At 66.1% G+C, this 23,102-nt stretch overlaps 1 protein-coding gene across 1 annotated transcript; it reads right to left on the bottom strand.

Moving 5' to 3' along the window:
- Positions 1–6,358: 6,358 nt before the first annotated feature.
- WNT10A (Wnt family member 10A) lies at positions 6,359–21,326 on the bottom strand. The gene is made up of 4 exons (XM_083840612.1): positions 20,646–21,326; positions 17,647–17,909; positions 10,936–11,312; positions 6,359–7,466 (listed from the first exon to the last, which is right to left on the bottom strand). The coding sequence occupies exons 1-4, from the start codon at positions 20,702–20,704 to the stop codon at positions 6,999–7,001; spliced, it is 1,167 nt and encodes a 388-aa protein (XP_083696738.1). The 5' UTR covers positions 20,705–21,326; the 3' UTR covers positions 6,359–6,998.
- Between the last annotated feature and the right edge of the window lie 1,776 nt (positions 21,327–23,102).

Raw genomic sequence — 23,102 nt, forward strand, 5'->3', positions numbered from 1 at the left:
TCGCGGGTGGGGGGAGCTCGCCATCCACCCGGAGTGGGAGGGCACACTGGGAAGAGCCTCCTCTCCGCCGGAGCACCGCCGCCCAGGCTTGACGAGGCGTGTGCTCCCGCGCCACCCGTACACGCCTTGGGTGCCTCCAACTGCCTGGGACAGGTATTCATGGTCCGGCGGAGCATGCCCTATCATGCCTTCATGCCACGGCGCTCTGCAAGCGCCTCCCCTCCCTGCAGCTGCAGCCGTGCCGGAGCATTCCTCTGGGGAGGGCTGGCTCCTGCCGGCCACCCCCTGCACCCCGGGCGCTGCGCTCTTCCCTGCCGTGGCACCCCTCAGTGTGCTCCCTGCAGACCGAGGTGGCCGGTGTCTCCTCTGAGCTGCTGGCTGGCACGGGGAGCAGCTCCTGGCAGCGATGTCAGGGCTCCCGTGCAGGCGTGCGGAGCACCCCGGGACGGCTGCGCCCCTGCTTTCATGTGCGTGTGGCTGAGGGTGGTGTGAGCCTCTGCAGAGGGCGTGGAGCCCAGCTGGGCACGCGGAGCGGGAGCAAGGAGAGCAAGGATGGTGCATTAGGGCTGGGTGGGACCTCGGTCCCCCACAGAGAATCCTTTTCCTTGCTGAGGGAAGGATTTTGGAGGAAGCCGGAGTGCTTCCCGAGGTACCCAAACAGACGGGGGTTGTGGGGATCTCTGTGGAGGGACAATACGCATGGGGATGAAATGACTAAGCTCCATGAGAGCCTTTGGAAGGGGAAGGTCCTACAGGGAGTGAAGTTCTCCCCGGGGCTCAGGTGGGCTCCCTGGCTGTGCTGCCAAGCACCCATCTTTTGTCTTGAAGGAAGGGAAGAGCGCAGAGGCGGGAGAGCCAAGGCAGCTTCTGGTGCTGCTCAAGCTCAGCCAGGGCCACTTCCATCTGAGCCCACCACGCTCACACAAGTGCACAAGAGAGGGTTGGCACAGGTAAACCTGGGAATAGGGGAAGGGAGAGGTGTGGGGGACCCCCATGGGAACCAGCTCTGCTGCCCCCGATGCCCCAGACTGAAGAAGAGAGCCCAGCATCTCCACGGAGACGTCCCTGCAGTGCTGAACAAGAGGCTGCCCAACAGCAACATCCCTTTGTACGGGCTCCCACGGCCTGAGTTGGGCACAGAGAACAGAGGTATCCCAAGCCACAAGTCTCTGGAAAGGCTGCTTCAACACCTCTTGTGGCATGGGCTCCTGGTTTGATTTTGAACAGTAAAACAAGTGACCCGGTGACCCAGCAGGATGGGTGCCTACTCCGTCTGCCAAGTCCTGCTTCATCCCTGGTGCCCAGTGCCAAGCCTGGGGAGCAGGGGGTGCGATTCAGCACCAGAAGCGGGGAGCAGGGAGAGGCACAGAGCACACGGGGCCCCCACACTCCCCGTATCTGTGCCCTGAGGGGGTGCCCTATGGGACCAGCGCGACGTTGCCGTGAGCGATGCCTGATCTGGGCTCATCCCGACTCCTGCGCACGTGCGTAACCACCTTGGAGCAATGCCCATCGGGGTCATACCCCTTCCCCTTCCCCGCTGCTCCCTGGGGCAGGAGGCAGCGTGCCTGCGGCCGGCCCTGGCCCTGGCGGGGTGTGCGCCGGGGTGCCCCTGGACCCCGCATGCGCCGGGCTTCGCAGGCGATGGTTAAGTCATGTGTTTTGTGTTGGGCTTCTCCCCCTCCTGGAAAGTCCCTGTGCGGAGCGGTGGGGCTGAGCCGACCGCACACAGCTGCGGGCCACCACATGAGAGGAGCCAGCTCCCCGGGGATTACAGAGCCCCGGGAGCCTTGGGGAGGAGGCAGGAGCACCCGCGCCGTCGCCCTTTCATCTCTCCCCTGCCTCGCTCCCCCTTTCATGTCTGCCTCTCTGGCCACGCTCTCTTTTTCCTCCGCCGCCTTTGCTCTCTTTGCACTTGGCCTCTTTTCTCTGCCTTCCCCCCACCCCTTCCCCGCTGCACCTGGCTGTGCTGGCTGCCTCTGCGCCTCTCCTGTGTCCCCCCCCCCCGGACCCTGCGCTTTCATCCCCCGGCCGCAGCCGCCTGCTCCCACCTTCCCTGCTCTGGCTGCCTGCCCCTTGCCGGCTGTGCCCCTCTGTGATCTCCCTCCCCATCCCCAAACCTCCCGTTGCTTTGGTGGGAAGGAGGGGGTGGCACAGGCAAAGTCCCCTCTGGTGTTCTCCCTCTCCATCCGAAGAGCTTTTCTCCCTTTCTCCCATCCGCCCCGTTGTCCCCACCACGCTGCCTCTAGGGCCAGCCCCGCCGTGTGTGTCCCATGCAGTCACAGCCGGGCATCCCCTTGCCCCACCTGCCTCATGGAAGGAGTACACTGGGGATGCTGGGGGACCCCGATGTCCCTCCCAGTCCCTCGCACCCACCTTCTTCTTCTTCAGCTCCAGCTGAGGACCAAGCAAGGGCACCCTTCCTGCGGTGTCGGGCACTCCCTGCCCAACCAAGGAAAGTCTTTGGTCAAGGGATAAGGGAAAGAAGTGGGTGTCCTATTCTGTTGGCTCACAGACCTGTGCCCCGGACTGCTGTGTGCTCCCCAAGAGGCTTTGGGGAGCTTCTGGTGTCAGCCAGGGGCAGGGGGCCATGTGTGGGGCCAAGCGCATTTGGGTCCAAACCTACCCAAAACCATCGCAGCCGGCTCACACCACAAACAGGCGGTGTGATGCTGAGAGCCTTGCCTTTGAGACCACGGGCACCCCGAGGAGCCCTGGTGCCCCCCGCCTGCCCGGCTGGGACCTCAGCCACCCAGGTTGGGGCTGTGAAGGTGCGTGGCAGTGCCGTGCCCCAGGACACCCAGCTGAGCCGCGGTGCCTTCGAGGCTGAAGTCCTCCCGGGCAGCAGGGGCAGCGCGGTCGGACAGCAGCCTGCATGTCTGGTCACTCAACGAGCCCAACACGGCGGTGGCTGCAGAGCAAGGCCACTTTTTGTAGGGCAATGCCACCGGGATGCTGTGCCAGGGGCCGGCAGGCAGGACCCTGGAGGGGTGAGCACAGGGCTCCTGGGCTCCGCTCCCTAGCCAGCTGCTGCCTCGCTGTAGGTACTCTGCCTTGCCAAGCAGGTCAGTTAGGGCCAAACTTTTTTTTTTTTTCTCATTTTTTTTTTCAGGGGGTTGCACGGGTGCCGGTGCCAAGCACGACATGTTGGGGCCGAACTCCAGGAAAGCCTCGGAGCACCGCTGTGCCGCGCAGGCTGCAGCGTGGTGCCGGGCAGGCTCTGGGGAAGGGGCTCAGGGCACGACCACCTGCCTCCCAACCCAAGCAGGGGCAGCGTGGGGGCACGCTGCCCACCCCAAGGCCAGGAGGGGTCTGCCCAATAGCCCAGCAGCTAGACGTTGCTCTCCGGTGACTTCCCGGAGACCAATGTCAAGAGCCCAGCACGCTCCAGGTGCCACCAGTGGCAGCCCTGCCGGTGGGTGCTGGTGGCCGTGCCCGTGTCAGCCCAGCGTGGAGACAGGACGGGACGGGGGGGACAGGGAGCCGTTCCCTCGTGGCTTTGCTTCACGGCTCTGCTGGGAGCAGGAATGGAATTTGGATGGGGCTGGGCGTTCCCGGGTAGCGATTCCCCCGGGCAGGATCTGGCTCCGATGACTGTTCTGCGCGGGGAATAAATACCAGAGGAGTTACTCACGGCTCACTGGGGCATGATGTAGCAACTCCTCGCTGGTTCCCCCCACCCTCCAGCCAAAGTTCCTCCTGTGATCTCCTGGGGAAAGTCCCAGCCCCCCCGTTCCCCCCTGCCACCCCCAGAGACCTTCCCCACCCTTGCTGGAGCTTTCCAGAAGCAGGAGACGAGCTGGGGCTTCGGAGAGCGAGGAGAAAGGACTGGAGCGACCTGCCACGCCGGAGGGCATCCACTGCCCCCCCGGCTCTTCCACGCCATGCCTGCCGATGGGCGCAGGGCCAGGGCTGAGATAGCATCGGCTATCCCGGGGTATCCGCACCTGGGCAGCCACGCGGCCGGCTTCAGCCCTGGCAGAGGCACGGGGTGAGCGGAGCAGCTCAGGTCTCTCTCCTGCCCTTTCGGCGGTCACACTAAGGTCAGGTTTCCCCATGGCTCTCCCCAGCCACACGGGCCAGGAGTTGCATCTGCTTTCGGTTTGTTTGAAGGAGCTGGGGAGCTCTCCCGCTGCTGGGGCTTCAGACTTTGGGAATACCACCAGATTTTGCACAGCTCTGGCAGAGCCACGCAGCTGATGGTCCCTCTGCAGGTACCCCCGGGGTGGAGGGACCTCCCAAATGCTTCATGGCACTGGGGTGAATTCCATCTGTTCTTGCCAGCATGGACCCGCTGCCATCTTTGGAAGCCTTCACTGCCCTTTTTGTGCACATAATAGAAATGTCCATTTATTTTTTCTTAGCTTGGGAACTTCCTTATTAATTTGCATCTGAGGACAAATGGGAGAGTGTTGGAAAAATTTGGTCTCCTCTGGAGGAAACCACCTCAGCCATCTACCTAGGCTCATCTACTCTGGTGCTCATCCCTCTCTCTCGGGCAAAGTGCCCCAGATTTTCCTGTTTCAGCGGTATCTCTTTGTGCAGTGCCCTGCGGGGCAGGGGGACCGTGTACCAGGAGGTGCAAGGCTGGAGCAGCCCAGTCCTTCCACGCAAATGTGAGAAAATGGGACGTTTTGGTGGGACTGGGACCAATGCCACCAGTGGACCAGGAGTGGAGTATCAGACATCACCCCTTTCCCCCAGGCTTCGCCATGACGCACAGTGCGTTTCTTTCCCAGGGAAGGAGGGGAGGTTTTGGGATGCACGGACGCCAGGGAGCCCAGTCCTGCCTTGCAAATTGCTCTGGAGGCTCAACTGTGGTCAGGGGGAGAGGAGGTGTCCTGCAGGCTCCTCGTGTGGTTGATAGGACGGGTGCTGGGAGGCTGGTTACCGGTTAGCAAAGCATAGGGACACTGCCTCTGCAACCACAGGCTCTCTGGTGCCTTGCCTGCGGCTCCCAGACACTCAGCAAGGGAAGCCGCAGAGCAGATCCCGAATATTGGTTTGTGCTGGGAGCCAGCTGGCCCCACCAGCAGAGGAGCTGCTGTGAGCAGGCAGCCCGTGCCTGGGAGCCGCCTGCACCCCTAGCACGCTGCCTGCAGACCCCTGGAAAGGAGCTGGCTTCTCCCCTTATCAAGGGACCTTTGTGTTTTTTTTTCCACTGGCTGTCCCAGGGCCCCAACCCCAGACAGAACCCCACTGCACCGTGCTTTGTCAGCTCGGTGGCTGGCCTTACCTGTGGGTAGCTTCACAACCCCCCTGTTCCCAAAATGAGGGGTTTGGGGAGGGCAGCTGGGCACCCGGAGAGCACACTGCCCCTCAGCAGCCTCTGCAGGATGCTCAAAGCAGCCCCATTGGGGTGGGAGCCAGCTGCCAGGGACAAAACGCCGCAGCACGAGGGACGTGCAGAGTCCCACTGCCCTGCCCTGGGGAGCACGGCTTGGGGACACGGGGACTGGGACAGCCTGGGAAGGAGCGGGGAAGTGGGGTGGCCAGATGGCCACGTGAGCGGGTCTCCAGGAGCTCCCACACTTACCTCCATCACCTCCACCACCCTCCTCTGCTCCCGAGCCCCCAAAACGCAGCCAGCTCCGGGGCAAGCACCGCATCCAGCCAGTTCTTCCTCGAGGGGCAAAGCCAGCCTGGCCACCGCCACGCCTGGGGTGGCGAGGGCAGGCACTGTCCCACCCGAGGACATGGATCCTGCCGTGCTGTGGCAGTGCCACCACTGCTGTCCCACAGCCCAGGGACAGCTGCACGGGTGCCCACAGGAGCGTTACAAAATGAGGACGCAGGGCTCCTACCCGCTGCACCCGGGGCACTTGCTTCCTCCCAGCCTGCTATTTTCCTCCTCGATTTGTGTTTTGTTTTTTGTTTTCTTTTTTTTCTTCTTCTTCACTTATTCTGTTATATTTTTGCATAGCCCCGAGGGGCGCGAAGCCGTGGGAGGAGCAGGGAGGATATCAGCTGGCAGATACCAGCGGCGTGATTCACTGCTGGTCCCCGCGGGCTGCCACGGCCGGGTGGGTGCCCCCCTGCCACCAGCATGGGGCCCGAGTGCCAGCTGGGAGGGACACATGCAGGTCCCCAGCGCCTGGCCCAGCCTGGCTGCCTGCCCCTCTCCCTGCTCCCTGCCCCGAGCATCGCTCCAGCGGCGCAGGGGGCAGCGGCACAGCCACTGGCATGGGGCTGGATCGGGTGCAGGGTGTGCTCGGCCTCCTGCCGGTCCCCAGACAGCTCCCAGGGCTGTCACTATGGGACGAAGGTCACTATGGGGTGAAGGTTTTGCACGCCGGGGTGGGCAGTCCAGAGGGTCCCCAAGAGCAGGGTGCTGCGCCCCTGAATACCCAGCGCTGTCTCCAATCCACTTTTATTCACAATTAGGAAATAACTTACCATACAATAACACAGGCACGCACAGCACAGCCCGGGCACCCTCCCCTCCGGCCACGACGGCAGCCCCCTGCACTACAGCTCTGTCCTGGCAGAGGCGAGCTCCAGCCAGGGGGGGCTGAGCCCCCGATGGATGCCCGGCCTCCATCCCCATCCCACTGAGAGTGCAACGTGGCCAGAGGAACCTGCGCACGGTGCCAGTGCGTCCCCCCCACCCTCCCACCCCGTGCCCCGCTGTCCCCACCCCACCCCACCCTGTCCCACCGGGTGCCCCCCCAGTGCCCACCCTGCGCCCCCCGCGCGGTGCTGGTGACGGCGGTCTGTACAGCGTGGCCGTGCGCTCCCGGGGCCGCCAGCCCCGGTGCCTCGGTGTGGGGCTGGGCGGGCACCCTCCCCGGGTGACAAGAAGCCCCCACCCACCCTGGGTGACGACAAAGTGCTGGTTTCGGAGGGCCGGGCCGCCCTCGTGCTGAGCGTCTCCTCTCCGGCTCCGGAGCGGAGGGAAGCGGCCGCCGCGGCTCCGTCACCCCCCCAGCGCCGGTCCCCGTCTGCCTCCCCCCGGGGCGGGCGCGCTTTGTCCCTGGCACCCCGGGGCAGGCGGGCGGCTACTTGCAGACGCTGACCCACTCGGTGATGCGGCACTCCTCGCATGCCACGAAGCAGCACCAGTGGAACTTGCAGTTGCAGCGCTCGCTGCGGGTCTGCCGCAGGATGTTGTGCCCGCGGCCGCAGCACAGGCTCTCGCAGTTGTCCATGCCCGGGCTGGTCTTGTTGCACAGGCGCCCTTGGGTGCCCAACGAGTCCAGGGCCGGCTCCCGCTCGCAGAAGTCGGGCGACTTCTCGAAGTAGACCAGCTCGCTGATGCCGGCGCGGCGGCGGTGCCGAGCGTGGCCCGGCTCCAGCTGCCCCGCGTTGCGGTTGTGGGGCCGGATGAGGGTGGCCCCGTAGAAGCGGTCCTTGAGCAGGGACCCCACGAGGCGGAACTCGGGGGTCACCTGCCAGCAGGTCTTCAGCTGGCAGCTCCCCGAGGTGCCGTGGCACTTGCATTTCCTCCTCATGTTGTCCATCACCACCTGGGTGGGGAGGGGAAGGCAAAGGGGTTAGCGCGGAGGATGCGGTGTTTGGGCAACGTGGAGCTCCCTGCGGGTGGGCGATGTGGGATCACCACGTCACACCAGGAGGCGAATTTCAAGCAGGAACCGGAGATGCTTGCGGTCCCAGCTTGTGGTTTTGGGAGGCTGCAGCAAGGCCATTGCCACACGTCCGCCCCCACGAGGGACAGCGCTGTGGTTGGGTTGGCCGGGGAGTGTGGCCAACAAAGGGACAAGAAGGACCATGGTGGCTATGCCAGGAGGGGACGGTGCTGGCATCGAGGGCAGGTGCTGAAGGGTCACCCAAAACTGCAAGGGATGCTGCTTTGGCTGTGCCAAGGCAAACGGCTCAAGCCCAGCGACCTCCAGGCGCACAGAGCAGCTGCACACCCTAGACAGCCGCACTCGGTGCCACCCTCTGCTCCATCCCCGCGTGGGGCCTGGCTTGGGGACCGAGCATCTCCTCCGAGCCGTGCCTGAGAGCAGCAAGGAAGGCAGCAGGCCTGTCCCCCATCCTCCCCCTCCGCACCCCTTGGCCCGAGAGTAACGACGTAATAAGGGAAATTAGCCCCAAATTACAGAGCGCGGAGAGATTGAAGGCAGCAGGCGCTTTGAAGCGCTTTGCCACCAGCTTTGTGGTGGTTGGGAGACAATTTCCTGCCCGGCCCCAGCCCCAGCGAGCAGGGACAGGGATTCCCCGTGGGACTGCCTGCCCTCAGCCCCACGCACTCGCGTGGGCTCCAGCAGACCCCCTCCCACGGAGACCCCCGGACCCCTCGGGGTGCCTCAGCCGGGCTGGGGCTGGCGCAGAGCAGCCCACGCGTGCTAGTTCAATCCCAGGCTGGTGCCCCCCAGGGGCTCAGGGTGAGCCCGGGGGACGCGCAGCCCCACATGAGGTCTCGCCCCATGATGTCCCAGCCGGCCGCCTGGCTTCGTGCCTGTCGCAGGTTCCCTGTTCTCAACCCCTCCCTGGCTGGGGGGGAATGCGTGTGCAAGAAGTGCCTTGTTTCGGTAGGGGTGGGTATTTTTTGCTGCTTGTTTTCTTGTTTTTGAGTAAATCTCCCCGTTGCTAAGCACTTATGTTAATGAAGGCAGGTCAGGGAAACACGCCTGGAGCTTGGGGCACACGGCAGAGGTCTGGGCTGGGCTGGAGTTTGGCTTTCATCCTGCTGAGAGAGCCCTGTCTCCTGCCGGGAACAGCCTCCACCTCGCAGGTAATGAGCTGCCCGTCCTCTCTGCCGTGCCCTGGGCGTGCCGGCGGGGAACACCAGCTGCCTCTCCGCGGTTCGGAACGCACTGGCATCGGGATCCCATCTTCTGCTGCCTCCCCTCCCAGGCCTGGACCAGGAAAACCCACATCTAGTGCCGCAGGTCTGATGGTCCCCACTGGGATGGAGGGGATGCTGGTGTCCCCATCACCCAGCGTGGAACATCCGAGCCGTCACCGCTGGGCATCCCAAGCGCCTGCACCGCAGCATCCCTGCCCGTGGACAGCTTCTTCTCCGTCCTGCGTGGGGAGCAAGACCCCACCAGACCCAGGAGTGCCTTTGCCACCACCTCTCCTCGCGCGCCCCTGCCCAGCCAGGTCCTTCTCCCATCTCACAGACACCCGGGTTCGGCACATGCCCGGACTCGCTGGTGCTTTCTTTCACACATTCCCAGCTCCTCCCAGACACGCTCATAAGAGCTTTATCGTAGCCCTTTGTTGTGAGGGTAATGGGTAGTTCCAGGCTGCCTTTCATCCTCTTGCTCTCTGATCTGGCGGGCGAGGAGGGCTCGCAAAGCCTCCTGCGTGCTGGGGTCTTGAGTTCGCATGGGAAGCCTCCTGCAGGCTGGGGGCGTGAGCTTTTCCTTGCCCTGTGGCTTCCTGCGCAAAGGCAAGACACCGAGATGCCCGCGAGGGATGCTGTGCGCTGTGCATCCCCTCTCTGGCTTCGGAGCTGGATTTAAAAGGGCATGTTTCTGCCTGGTTTCGAACCAGGGACCTTTCGCGTGTCAGGCGAACGTGATAACCACTACACTACAGAAACCCGTGTCCCTGGGCCACCAAGGGTGGCTGTCGGTGGGTTCGTCACCTCCCCTGGCACTGCGGGGTCTGAGCTGGGATCCAGGCACGCGTCGGCCCTACCTACGCGCAGGGTACCCTAGGGAGGCACACGGACCTCGGAGAGGATGCTTAGCATCATCTCACCGAGCGGCTGGGTGCCGCGGCGTGGCGAGGGACGGCACGTGGTGGTCGAGCACTGCACGAGGGGACAAAAGCTCAGGGCTTGCCCCTGGTAGAGGAGAAGGGCGCAGAGCTGCTGCCCCCAGCGCTGCCGCTCCTTTCCTGGGAGAGCAGACCCCAAAGGGCTGATCCTAAAGGCGCTGCGTGGTGACATCCCCCGTCTCTGGGCTTTTTCCCTTGGCACTGCACACCCCAAATCCCTGAGCACTGCTGCCAGCCCCTGTGGTTTTGGGCACGCAGAGCCAGCGGGTAGCCAGGATGAGCCCTGCAGCTGGAAGTGGTCGGGGGTCTTCTTGCCTGGCTGGGGGCAGAGCAGCCTGTACAGGATTTAGCTGTCAAAATCAGATTTCATCAAACTGGGGCAGATTTCGGGGATGGCGAAGCCCAGCTCCAGCACCCGGGAACAGCAAACGTCAAGGCCCTGCTCTGCAGTGTCCCCATCTTGCAGCTGGCTTTAAACATGCTCCAAGCGAGAGGCACGTCCAAACATCTGTGCCGTCCTGGGGAAATGCTCCCTGTGTAATTCTGGTCTTTAATTACTTATCCCCGCGTTATACTACATGCCCACCCCGAACGTCAAAATCTGGCTGTGCTGGCGGAGATGCTCTGGGCGCCGGGGGCTGCAGCAGGAAGAACGGCAGCTCTGCGGCATCAGTGTTGGTCCCCACGGAGAAATAGGGACACGTGTGTGGCGGGGGGCTTGGGGACAGATGTCAGGCTGGGTCTGTGTGGTGGGGTCCCCCCAGCACCTGCTGGCAGCGCGGCCGGGCAGGGGAGCACAGCCAGCTTCTGGTCCCCTCCTGCCTCCAACGACAGGCTGCTTTTAAACACCACTTTCCAGACAGAGAGCTACTAATTAGCACCTTTAACGAGACCTGACATCATGAGAACGGAGGGGAGGCAGCTCTGCTCGCCTGGGCAGGCTCCAGCGTCCCCACGGAGCTGGGGGACAAGGCTGCCAGCCGTCACCTCGGCTCCCCAGGCGATGCCACCCTTCTCGGGTGCCCGCTGCCTGGCTCAGCCCAGCCTCGCCGTGCCCCTTCCATCCTGCTGCACTGCCTGGGACAAACTGGGGGTGCCCTGGGGACAAACAGCCTCGGACACTTGTGCCACCCCAGCCAGCACGGGCTGCACCTCAGCACCAGCCCCCTGCAGCCTCCCGTGTGTGTCCCAGGGATGCCGTCCCCGCCGGTGTCCCCACGTCCCCCCCGTGGTGCCGCTCACCTGCCGCCCCACGCGGTTGTTGTGCAGCCTCATGCGCGAGTGGATGTCCCGGTAGGTTTCCCGGGAGTCGAGGAAATCCTTGGAAAACTTCTCCCCATAGTCCACGTCGGGGCTGCACCCCCCCCACTCCCAGGAGTCCTGGAGGCCGGGGGTCTCGGCCGGCATGTGCTCCATGTGCACGCCGTGCACCATGCCCTTGCCGCGGTTCATGGCCTCCAGCTGGAGCCGGTGCAGCTTGCGGCGAAAAGCCTCCTCGTCGCCCCGCCGCTTCTGGTCGCAGCCGCAAGCCTGCAGCTTGCCCAGGGCGCAGGCGTTGGAGACGGCGTGCACCACGCCGGCCGCCGCGATGGCGTAGGCGAAGGCGCTTTCCCGGAAACCTGCGGGGAAGGAGAAAGAGGGGACTCAGGCTGGGCTCCTGCCTTGCGGACGCTCCGTCTGGACCACGAGCAAAACCCCTCGGCGTGCCGTGAGCCCCATTTCCAAGCAGGGCACACCGCTGCAGAAGGTGCCAGTCCTGCCCGGTGCTGGCTGCAGCAAACAGGACTGTCACCTGCGCTCGCATCGCCCTGCGGAGATGCCACCACGGCACCTGGGGCTGGTGGGAAAGGCACTTATCTCTTTCCCTCCCCTCCCCTCTGAGCTTCCCAGTGCATTAAAAAAAAAAAAAAAAAAAAAGGAAAGAAAGAAAGAAAGAAAAGAAAAGCACACTGGCTGAGGAATATTTCTGCTAAGAAATAGCCCATTCCTGATCCCACACCACTGGGAAGCAAAGAGGGGGTGCAGGCGTCCTCCCCAAAAGGGCGGCTGTGCTGACAGCACTGCCCAGACAGTGGCAGGCAGGATTTGTCCCTGGCTGAGGTGGGCACCAGCACTCCCCACCAGCCGCGGGTCCCCACGCAGCACGGCACAGCACCGGGGCCCCATCCTGGCACCAGGGCGTGCAGCACTGCCCGGCTGGCCCCATCCATCTGCGCCCGCCCGCTCCTTCCCCGAGCCCCGAGCCCTGAGCCCCACCGCTTCCTGCTGAAACCTCCTGTAAATGTGATACGGCGCTGGAAAAATTGCACATCCCTGACCGCACCGTGCGCTGCCAGGGCCGGCAGCTGGTTGTCGTTAAGCGCCGGGGAGCGAGGACACCCGCAAGTGCCGTTAGCTGCCGGTGGGGCGGACGGGGACAGGGACGGATCCCGTGGGGCTGCGAGCAGGGGCTGCTTGGCTTCGCTGCTGCGCAGGGACACGGCCTCCCCTACCCGGGAACTTCTCTTTTTTGTTGTTGTTTTTTTAATGCTAACTATTATTTTCCTTCCTGCTGGTGCCGGGCCAGGCGGGGAGCCCGCAGCGCGCTTTGCTTCGCTGCGCAGTGACCGGCCCGAGCAGGAGCAAGGAGGGAGGGAGGGACAGACTTTCTGCGCTGCCTTCCCACGTGAATAAATAAACAGATTGGCTTTTGCAAGCCTCTCTCCCTCCTTTGGACAAAAACATCTTGAACGGCCCTGGGTTTGCTGAACAGACAGGAGGTTTGGGGCGCTTTTCCCAGCGAACGCTCCCCGGCGGACGCGCTTGGCGCGGGCGATGCTCGGCAGCACGCATGTCTCCTCCGTGGTTCCCTGCCGCCTGCTGAGCAAACGCTATGATCTTATTAAAGGGAAACGAAACGCATCTCGGAAACCTGCATTTAAAGCCGTGCTGCTCTTTTGTGTGCTAATTTGACACTGGTGCATTTAAAAAATTAACGAGGCGCTGCTTAAAAGCAACCGGGAGCCTCTCCCAGCTTCCCCTCGGTGTCGGACAAGCTTGCTCCGAGCCTGTCTCTTCCAATGCACAAGTTGAACAGCATTTTTCATTGGGCAGGTAATGGGGCAGCTGGTGCGCACGCCGTGCAGCCTCCCCGGGGAGGCAACACACCCATGCCTCCATCAGCCCTGACAGCCCCGGGGCAGGGTCAGCCCCTCTCAGCCCTGCCTGCTCCCCGTCCCTGGCCGGGGAGCATCTCCACGTTCTTCAGCCAGGGAAGCTCTCGATGCGTGGAAGCAGTTTGTCTTTATTACAAGGACCGCGTCTTCCCCTCTCCACCAGCCTGTGCCGCCTCCCTGCAAGCTTCCCCGAGAAGCAGAGCCCAAACCTGGAGAACTTCATCCCTCGGGCGTGCAGTGCAGGATGGACAACGAGCCCCCGGCACCCCCAAGCTCCCTACATCACCCTATCGGCTCTCCATCCCCTGGACCAGCCTCCAGGCTGCCTCCCCCCTCCTCGCCTGGCGCAGGCAGCTCTCAGCCCCGCTCGGTGTCCCCAGCTGCTCCCGGGCTGCTCTCCCAGCCCGTGCCCAGGGATGGCAGGAGCAAACCCTCCACCCGGCGCCACGCTCTCCTCTCCAGCCCTGCCTTTCCGTTAGCCTCTTTCTCATACATTTCCCCAGCCTAACTAATAATTTCCCATGCGGCATCTCCCTAAAATCCCTTCTGGAGCCCAGACAGAAGCTCTACCCCACCCACTTTGTCTAGCAAGCCCGTCTCCTTACTGGTGAGGAGGCCAAGTTGCTTTGGTGCCCTCCATGGCTGGGAACCCCTTCTGGTCAAGCCCCGGCCCTTCTTCTTCCCCTGCTGCTCTCCGACCACTCATGAGCTGATGGACAACGCATGGGTGCACGTCCCTGGAGCCTCCTTCCCTCGGCAGCAGTGGAGCCAACATGTTTCTGAGCCCGGGATCAGCTCGCGTTCCTCGCTCTGCCCAGGCCATGCCAGAGCCCGGAGGATGCAGCAAAGCAGTGAGCAAGGTGGCTGCAGGCGACAGCCGTGGGCATCGTGGTCTCGGCAAGGGTGGGATTTTCCAGGAACCTCGGCAAAGCACGGTGTGCATCGGCTGGTCCCCGAGGACCTCCCTTCAGAGGGAGGCTCTCCAGCTGCCCAAGACTCCCAAGACCGTGGTGGCGACGCCTGAGTCACCAGGTCCCTCCCCAGACTACAGAAGAGGCTGTAGCTGCAGGAGGTGCGAGAAGGGCTGTGGGAAGTGTTGCATCCTGCTGGGAAGAGGGAATGGAGGACACCCCCCCTGACACCACAGCTGGGATCCAGCCATCTGCTTAAAGGGCTGCGCTGGGCACCCACCCAAAGACCTTTCTGGTCCCTAGGCAAAGGACGCAGCTGGCTGGCTGCGGGCTCCGGGGTCTTCTGGGGCAGGGAGAGCTGGACAGCCAAATGCTTCCTGGGAGCAAATTGCTCCCTTGCCTGCAGGGAGCCGAGGAGATCTCTGCAGTGCTTTCCCATCCTTTTTCCTCCGGCTCAGCCCTGGCCTCCAGCTGGGAGGAAGCCACTGCATGGAGCCATCACCCCAGCATCCCTCATCCCACGGCTGCCGGAGCCTTCCTCCTGCAGCTCACCCTGGGTGGCATCGAGGGGGCACGCGGGACAGCCTGCTCTTGCTGCCTGGTCCTGGGGCACCGCGGGGTACCCCAGGGATGCCCAGGGTGGCCGCCAGGACCCCGTCCCCGCCGGCTGGCGAGGCGGAGGAGCTCTTCTCCCGTGAGAGCCAGCCGGTCCCGACACGCCGCCTCTCCCCCAGCCCCGCTCCCTCCCCTCCCCTCGCCCTAATTAAACTGCAGGTGAACCTGCCAGGCTCTGGCCCCATGCCAGGCACTAAACAGCTCCCTGCAGATTGCGACTTGCCCTCCCTGCACCTCCCGAGCGTGCCGGGGACAGCCTGGAGCCCTCGCTGCGAGCACGCGGCTCCCCGTCCGCCCACGGCGCTGCGAGCCGGGAGCTGGAGCTGCTCCTCGGGCTGCGGGGAGCTGGGCTCAGCCCTACACCTCCGGGGACGCTGCCCGCTCCCCGAGGGCACCGCTTTGTGCCCATGCGCCTGGGGGCACGTCCAGGGGCTGCGGGCACCCACAGGGATGCAGCTGAGCACCCGGAGCACCTGCGTGCGCGCGTGTGCCCGCTTCGGGGCCAGGTGGGCAAAGCCCGCAGCTTGCCTGGGGGCACTGAAAAACCCTGCCAGGATCCCAGCTGCAGCTGTGCCGGGCTGGGCGCTGCGGTCTGCGGGCGCCAGAGCTTGGCTGGGGCTCTGCGGAGCTGGGCGCCGGGGTCCCGTGCTCGGCAGCATCCCTCGGGACAGCCCTAATGGCACCTGCCTCGCTTGCTGCGCGGCGGAGCCTGCCCCAAGCTCCGGCTCACGGCTGGCTGCGCCCTGGCACCCGGCTCTGCCGGCCTCACAGGGAGTTCCCCCGCCTCCTCGCCAGGCTTTGGCCGGGCCCCCCCAGACCCACAGCACCCGGGAGACTTTCTTAGGAGGGCACAGGCTTGCAAACCTCACCCTGCCTCCGAACGCTGCAGAAGGAACCGGAGGGACGCTGCACTCCAGGACAGCCCAGCCCCGCGTCTTTCAGAGCCACAGATGGATGGGGTTGGGATGAGCCATGGGCACAGGGACCTTCTGCACCCCTCAGCACCCCTCAGACAGCCCCCGCAGCCCCAGCAGCAGCACACCCCCACCACGGGTACACCTCCGAGTGCAGGGCCAGGACAAGGGCTCAGCACCCGTTTGCCACCCGCAGTGAGTTTTTGGCACGCACCCAGGCACAGTCCTGCCCAGCCAGCTCCCGACAGCCCCTGGATACCAGGGGAACCCACGGCACTGCTCCGTCCCTTTACACCTGCCCCCGGAGCCCATCAGCATCCCTCTCCCCAGCTCTTCTGCCCAGAAGCCCCCTTTAGACTCCCACCAGGTCCGGTTTGAAGCCTCCCTGCTCCTCCCTGACTCCCCAGGGCTTGCATCAAGCTCCTGGGATCTGCCTTGCAGGCTCTGCTGCGTGCCTGGATGCGGGGCAGAGCCCGGGACAGGAGCCCGGATGCTGCTGCCTCGCTGGGGGAGACGTGTGGGATGCGGGGGGACGGGGCGGAGGTGGGAGCCGAGCGGAGCAGGGAGAGAGGGAGGGAGGGAGGGAAGGAGAAAGCAGCTACAAATAATTTAAAGTGAGGTTCACGCACGGCTGAACTGATGGCAGAAGAAGTGGGAAAAGGAATGAAAGATTAACGGGGTCTGTCACTTCGGGTTACAAACCACGATCCTGCCAGCACGCTGCGTTCCCAGGCACGCCAAGGATGGCGCAGGGCGTGGAGCAGGGACCCGGACCTCTGGGACCAGATGCATCAGTGCGTGTGGCACGGAGCCTGCACCCCTCGCTTCGCCTCTCCTCCCAGCTCCGGGCTGCGGGGACGCACGCGGCATCCCTGCTCTAATGGCTCTCCTCTTCCTGTGGCCCTGAGAGCTGCGAGGCGGGGCTCAGAGCTCCAGCCCCGTCACTGAGGGACGCAGAGGCCTGGCAGCAGAGCAGGGCACCAGCCCCGAGGCTTGCTGCGTGCCCAGATGGTTCCGAGCGACCACAGAGGAGGTGTACAGAGAGGGAGACATCCCCGTGGTGCCTGGCGCCCTGGGGCTGGGGACCTTGGGGCAGCTCCTTCCCCGCCGGGGCTTGCACCCCGCTGCTGCTGGAGCATCTCGCCCAGGCTGGCGGGACCCCCGAGCGGGGCACCCCACCCGGCTCTGGGGGCGGCTCGAGCCAGCCAGCCGGTGTCTCCCGCCGCCCGCGGAGACTCGAAGCGAAGCGTGCTCCTCAGAGACCTGGAAATACCGCGATGCTTATCAGGGCTGACGGTCCCCACCCTCCCTGCCAGGCCCTAAGCTCGGCGCTGCTCGCGGAGGCACCGGCGCTGCCCTCCTCCGGGCACCAGCACGCCGAGAGGGGCTGCAGCCCTGCCTCCAGGCAGCATCCCCTGCAGCCAGGCTTTGCCCCTCTGCCCTGGACTCGAGGGGCTTCCCAGCACCCAAAGGCTGCTGTGCTCCCTCTCCAGCCATCTCCCTGCCCAGAGAGGTCCCTGCCCGTGCGTCCCTTCGGAGGGGTGGTGTGTGCAGAGGACCAGGCTTCACGCAGGGTAAGAAGATAAATTCGAGCCCTGCTGAAAGCCCCATCGGGTTACCGCCCCGACGTGCACCGTGCAGGGCAGACCCTCTGCACCCCCAGAGTGCAGCCCTGGAGGAACAAGCACCAGCCAGGGGAGCTCTGACACTTGCAGGGCTGCCCGTGCCTGGGAGGGAGGCAGGGAGACCCTCGCAGCAGGACCTGGCAGACCCTGGAGCCAGGCAGGACGCAGGCTTTCTGCACTGGGGAGCCGAAAAGGGCAGGACACCAGGGTGATGTGCTCACAGACCTACGTCCCGTTATGCTTCTGCCCACCGCGATGCGCTGAGGCACCATCCCCATACACCAGCACCAGAGCAGGAATGAGCCAAGACGCGCAGCGCATCCACCAAACCAAACCCCAGAGCACGGCACACACCTTCACACCCGCTGTCAGTGCTGCACCCTGACCCCTAAGGCCCCCCCATGGCAACATCAGCCTACGGCACACGGGGGGGGAAGATTTTGGAAAGTGGTGGGACCTAGGAGGAGTCTCAGGAGAAGCTGGGCATGGGCATGTAGCTCAGGACAAGGGCAAACAAGAAGGTGCACGGAGAAGAGCCCAAGTTTGCTGCTGCTCGGTCTGGCAGATCCTAAGGGTTCTCCATCTCTTTCTGCCTTCACCCATGGGGATGCTGAAGACCTGGCCTGGCCCCCTGCTCCAGGAAGGAGCTGTGCCCACTGGGAACCAATGTAGCCCCTGAGAGCGGAGTCTGGGCAGAGGGGGAGGAAGACGAGGGATGCCACCCGGCCCTTACCTCTGCTGAAGATGATGCTCTCGTAGGGGATCTTGTTCTTGGTCTCGAGGCTGGAGCAGTTCCAGCGCTGGTCCCGGAACTGGTGCTGGCACTCGTGGATGGCGATCTGGATGCCCTGGATGGCCGAGGCCGTCACGTCGGGGTGCCGCACGCACACCTCCAGCTGCCGCCGCGTCAGCCCCGGCAGCGTCAGGCACACGGTGTTGGCGTTCAGCACCGGCTCCGACGGCAGCTTCAGGCCCAGGATCTCATTGGAGCAGGAGCTTTGGGGGAAAGGGGAACCCGTGAGCCGAGCAGATGCCACAGAGGCTGGGAAACCCTTGGGCACCACAGCAAGCGGAGCAAGCAGGGACTGTTCAGCAGCACCGGGGCTGCAATCCTCTGCAGGCGTGCCAGCACATCCCCGCCACCCCAGCAGCCAAATTTGGCCCCCCTGCCTCTGGAGGCCAGCATCCCCCAGGGCTGCACGCCCTCTGTGCGCTCCCCTGGGGCTCTCCCACCCCAGCAGCACGGTGCAGAGGCTCTCGGGCACAGACTGCCCTGCCTTCGCCAGGCAGTGCGGGGTCCTCCCTGGGCTTCCCCTGTCACAGGGGGAAGCCCCTGGAGCAGGAGACCCACCCCAGGTCGGGCTCCATCCCTGCTGCTGGCCGATCCTCTCCCTGTGTCTCCTGGAGGAGAGGGAGGAACCAGAGGGACCATCCTTTTCCCAGCAGCTCAGCTGGGAATTTCGGAGCTGAGCACCCTGCTGAATGCTCCCAAGCTTCCAGCGATAACCCAGAACCCATCCACAGGCACATCCCAGCCCCAGCGGCTGTGGCGCTGTCACCGCCAGGAGCAGAAGCACCGAGGCTGGCAGGTGGATGGGGGCAAGGGGAGGCGCACGGTCCGTTTGGGGGTACGGGTCCTTACACAAGCAGAGATGCTGTCTGGGGAGGAGGGAGGTGGATGGAGTGTGGAGAGATGGATAAAGCATGTCCAGAGACACGGCTGGAGATAAGAGAGGTGCAGGCAGGACAAGCAGATGTGAGGAGGGAGATGGATGAGGAAAAGGAGTTGCCCCGCTCCAGGGCAGAGCTCAGAGGCCCCTGGCACGCACAGAGCCCACGCAGAGGACCTGCAGAGTGGGCAGCGGGCAGTGGGGTGCCGAGGAGCATCCTGCACCTTGCAGCAGGGTCCGCCAGGGGCTGAGCACTGCCCCGCTCCTCGCTCAGGACAGCTCCATCCCCGCGGACAGCTCTCTCCGGGCAGGGCTGCCTCTTCCCCAGGAGCTGGGTGCCTGGGAGGAGCAGGGCGCAGGAGCCCTTTGAGCCTCGATCACAGAAGGGAGACTCGGAGGAGGAGGATGCTGGAGGAGGGACTGCAGCTCCCTGGTGGAGCAGCCAGGCCCCGGAGAGAAGGATTGCTCCCGCTCTGCTCCCCCAGCTCCTGCCAGCCTGGTGCAGGTACGTGGAGAGGAGCATCTCAGGGGACAGGGGCTGACTCCCTCAGCCCTGGAGGAAGGGCTCAGCCCCAGCATCCCCGCTGAATTACAGCTTGCTCGGGGGGAAGGGAGCTGTCAGCGTCACGCTGCTGCCGTCTCCAGCTTCCCAAGTGTGTTTATACCCATCCCACCACTGCCATGGGGCGAGCTGTGCAGCTGCCACAGTGCAAATCCACAGTGACTCCAACAGGGAGAGACGGGGCGGGGGGAGAAGAAGAGCAGAGGGGAGCGCAGCCCTCCAAAGCCCCTGCACACGAGGGGAATCCTCTGCCCGGCTCCCGCTCTCGCTCCCTCCGTGGAAGCAAGCCCTGGCTGACGGCAGATGGGAAGCAGCTCTGCAGCCACCCCAAAGCCAGCAGCTCCCACCCCGAGCACTGCAGCGACCTCGTCCCCTGCCTGTCCTGAGCCAGCCCCAGCGCCTGCCGCCTTCACCCACCAGCATCCAAGGGGGAGGGGGGGGCGGATAATGGGGTCGCTGTCCCCGTTGCACGGCGGGGAAACTGAGGCAGGGGCCCTTGTCCAGGGCCCGGGGAGCGGAGGGCAGGTCCTGCTGCCTCTCGCTCCTCACAGGGCTCAGGGGGGCCAGGGACCCGCGCGGGGCTGTCACTGTCACCGTCCCTAGGAGGACGCGGCGCTCCCCCCCAGCTCTCTCCCCCCTTGAAATCTGGATTTAAACTTGATTTCACGGTGACAAGCCCCCGGGTCACAGGCTGCAGCGGCTGCCGCTTTAATTAATACAAGTCCCAACGTTAACAAATTATATTTAAAGGGGCTGGAGGGAGGGGGAAGGGCGGGGGACCCCCCCCCCTTCTCAGCGCCGCGGTTAACCCCTGGCTGCCTGCAGCGCACAAGTTTCGGAGCAGGCAGAGGGGAGCTCCCAGTCACCCGGGGGAGATGGAGACGGCCGGGGGTGGTGAGTGAAAGAGGGGGGGGGGGCGACTTATGGAAACCAGGCGGCCCCCACCTGCCCCCCTTTGCCTTCGGGCTCGGCAGAGCCGGGGATGGGGGGGATGCTGGCGGATCGGGGGGGGGGCCCAGCTGCGGAGTCCCGGGGTCGGGGGCTGCTCTCCCCCCGCCACTGGCAGCGGCACCGGGCTCTGCTCCCGCATCCCCAGGCCTCCCCCGGGCACAGCGGGGAAACTGAGGCAGGCCGGGCCGCGCCGGGGTGGCTCCGGCCGGGGAGGAAGGCGCAGAGCTCCCGCGGAGGGGGAGCCGCGCATCCCGGCGGGGAAAAGAAGGGGGAGCAGCAAAAGCGGGGGGGGGGACGGCGGCCCTGACAGCGCCCCGAGCGCGGGGAGCCGGCCGTGCGGGGCCACCGGGGCGGCGGGGGGGGGGGTCCGGGGGGAGCCGGGCCGGGGAGAGGGACCCCGCGGAGCCCCCTCGGCCGCCCGCCCCCGGTGCGGGGCTGCGCGCAGCGGCTCCCCGGGTGAGCGGGGCGCTCGGCGGCGGCGGGGCCCGGGGTTTGGGGGGGGGGGGTGCGGGGCTGCGGGGTGGGGGCCGGGGGGGGCGCAGGTCCTACCTGGGTACCCAGAGGCTGAGCAGCAGCGAGCAGAGTCCGTGGGCCAGGGCCGGGCGCATCTTCGCTGGGGCAGCGGCTGTGCGGGCTGCGGGCGGGCGGGCGCCTTTGGGGCAGGGGCGGCGGGGCTCGGCGCTGCTCTCTGCCCGCTTTGTTTGTTGTGGGTTGTTTGCTTGTTTGTGTTTTCCCCTCTCCTCCCTCTCACTGGCTCCCTGCGCGCCGGGGCTCGGCTCGCCGGGGCGGCTCTGCCATCCTCCCGGGATGCCCCCCCCGCCGCCTCCCGCCGCCCCAGCGCCCGCCGAGGGCTGCGCGCCCCCCCCGGGCTCCCTGCCCTCCGCCGCCGCCGCCGCCGCCGCCGAGCCGCGCTCAGCGCCCCCCCGGCTCAGCCCCCCATGGCCGGGCGGGCCGGGGGGCCGGGGGGGCCCTCGGCCTTCGGGGCGCGCTCCCCCGCCGCTCCCCAGGGCGCCCCGGGGCTCCGGGGCCGCGGCGGGCGTGGGCAGGGCGCCCGGGGGGGCTGGCCGGCCGAGGGGCGCTGCGGCTCCCGCGGGGCCCGCAGGCACATGGGGAGCCGCGGCCCCCCCGCCGCCCCCCGCCGGTGTCGCCGGGCGGCCGGCGGAGCGGGCAGGGTCGCGGCCGGAGCGCCCCGGGAGCGCTGGGCGCGGAGCGGCGGCGGCGGCGGCTCTGGCTGGGATCGCGCTGCGCCGAGCATTACTCAGCGCCCGGAGCCCGAGTCCCGACACGTCCAGACAGGAGCCCGCGGGGGAAGGACGGGGCAGAGGGTGGCAGCGGGGCGGGGAGGCGGCGTGTCGCACGCAGGCTGCCGGGGAGGGAGCGGCCCCCGGGGGGGGGGCGAGCGGCGGGCGTGGGGAGCGGGCACGGGCGGCGGGGGAGCGCTCGGGAAGCGGGCAGGGTGCGTGGGAACGGCGGGGGAGGGAGAGGAGGGGGTGCGGGGGGCGCGGGGGGCGCGGGGATGGAGCGCGGAGGGGGGCGAGAGGGCAGGGGGAGCGCGGGGCGCGGGGCGCGGGGGAGCCGGGGCGGTGCGCGCAGCCTGCGGCGGGGGCAGCGCGCGGAGAGCGGGGAGGGGGCACGGGGTGGGGGAGCGTGTGCGGAGCGTGGTTGCGGGGCGAGGGTATGGGTCGCGGGGTGAGCGTGCACGCGTGAGCGTGCAAAAAGTGCAGGTGAGCGCGCGGGGGGGCGGGCGGGTGTGCGCGGCGGGGTGGGTGCGCGTGGGGTGGGGGGGTTTGTGCGCGGCACTCGGGAGTCGGGGGGGAGCGGGTGCGGCACGGGGGTGTGCAAGGCGGGGGGGGGATGCACAGGGCACGGGGGGAGCGTATATGGTTTGGTGAGTGCGCGTGGCAGGCGTGAGTGCGTGGACTGTGGGGTGAGAGCGTGCACGGCGTTGTGGGGTGTCCACTAGTTACAGAATGCGTGTGCACGACACGGGGGGTGCACGCTGTGCGTGGGGGGGGGGTGCACGTTGGGGTGCGTGCGCATGGAGTGTGGAGAAAGTGTGAGCAGCGGGGCTGTGTGTGCACGGAGTGTGAGGCGACAGTGGGGTGAGTGTGCACTGGGCTTGGGGTGCGTGTGCATGGTGTGAGTGAGCGTGCGTGGGGCATGCTGCGAGCACAGGGTGGGCAGCAGCGCAGCCTGGGCTGAATGTGCATTGTGCAGGGGTGAGCGTGCAAGGGGTGAGTGAGTGCGTATGGAGCATGGAGAGCGTGCCCGATGGTGGGTGTGCGCGGGGCATGGGGCAAGTGGTCAGCGTGGACCGAGTGTGCACGGGACAGGTGAGCGTGCACGTGGTGTGGGACGAGTATTTAGGGTGTGGGGTGAGTGTGCGTGGCAGAGGTTAAATGTGTGGGGCACGGAGTGAGTGTGCACACGGTGTGGGGTGCGCACAGGAGGAGATGTCGTGGGGTGTGCAGGGGGTGGCAGGGGATGTGCATGGGGCTGGCAGGAGCTGGGCTGTGCAGGCAGGCAAATTGGAGTGCCCCGTGCCTCAGTTTCCCTGCAAGCCTTCCTAGGAGAGCAGCCGGGACCCGGCTCCAGCATCCTTGTCACCATGCCCTCTCCCATCCCAGCCGGGCACTGGGCTGACTGCTTGGGGACAGGAGGGTGGCCCTGGAAAAGCAACATTAGGTGGGGTCTCCACAAACCCACCAGCCCCCGCGCAGCCCCTTCCTGGCGGTGGTGGCCCCCTGCGTTCAGCTCCTTGCCCACGGGCTGCTCCTGGGAGCCAGCTGGTGCTGGCGGCCAGGGGGAGGCGGGCAGGGCCCCCGCAGCTCCCCGGTGTCCCCAGCCACCACGTCCCACGCCAGGCTGGTGCTCACGCCGTCACCAGCCGGGTGGCAGCTGGCAACGAGCTCTCCCCCCGGGCGGGCACCGCGTGTCTCTGCTGCCGGGGGCTGCCAGCTCCGCCGGCGTGTCAGTTCCTGTTTGCACCGGGGAGGAAAATGGGTT

Source organism: Anser anser, assembly GCF_964211835.1.
Source record: "Anser anser genome assembly, chromosome: 6".
Classification (NCBI taxonomy): domain Eukaryota; kingdom Metazoa; phylum Chordata; class Aves; order Anseriformes; family Anatidae; genus Anser; species Anser anser.

Excerpts from the sequence above, each read along its gene's own strand:
- WNT10A (XM_083840612.1), bottom strand. The coding sequence starts at position 20,704 with ATGCGCCCGGCCCTGGCCCACGGACTCTGCTCGCTGCTGCTCAGCCTC. Across the intron at positions 17,910-20,645 it reads CTCAGCCTCTGGGTACCCAG|CTCCTGCTCCAATGAGATCC; the intron begins GTAGGACCTGCG and ends TTTCCCCCAAAG. Across the intron at positions 11,313-17,646 it reads GAGCATCATCTTCAGCAGAG|GTTTCCGGGAAAGCGCCTTC; the intron begins GTAAGGGCCGGG and ends CCTTCCCCGCAG.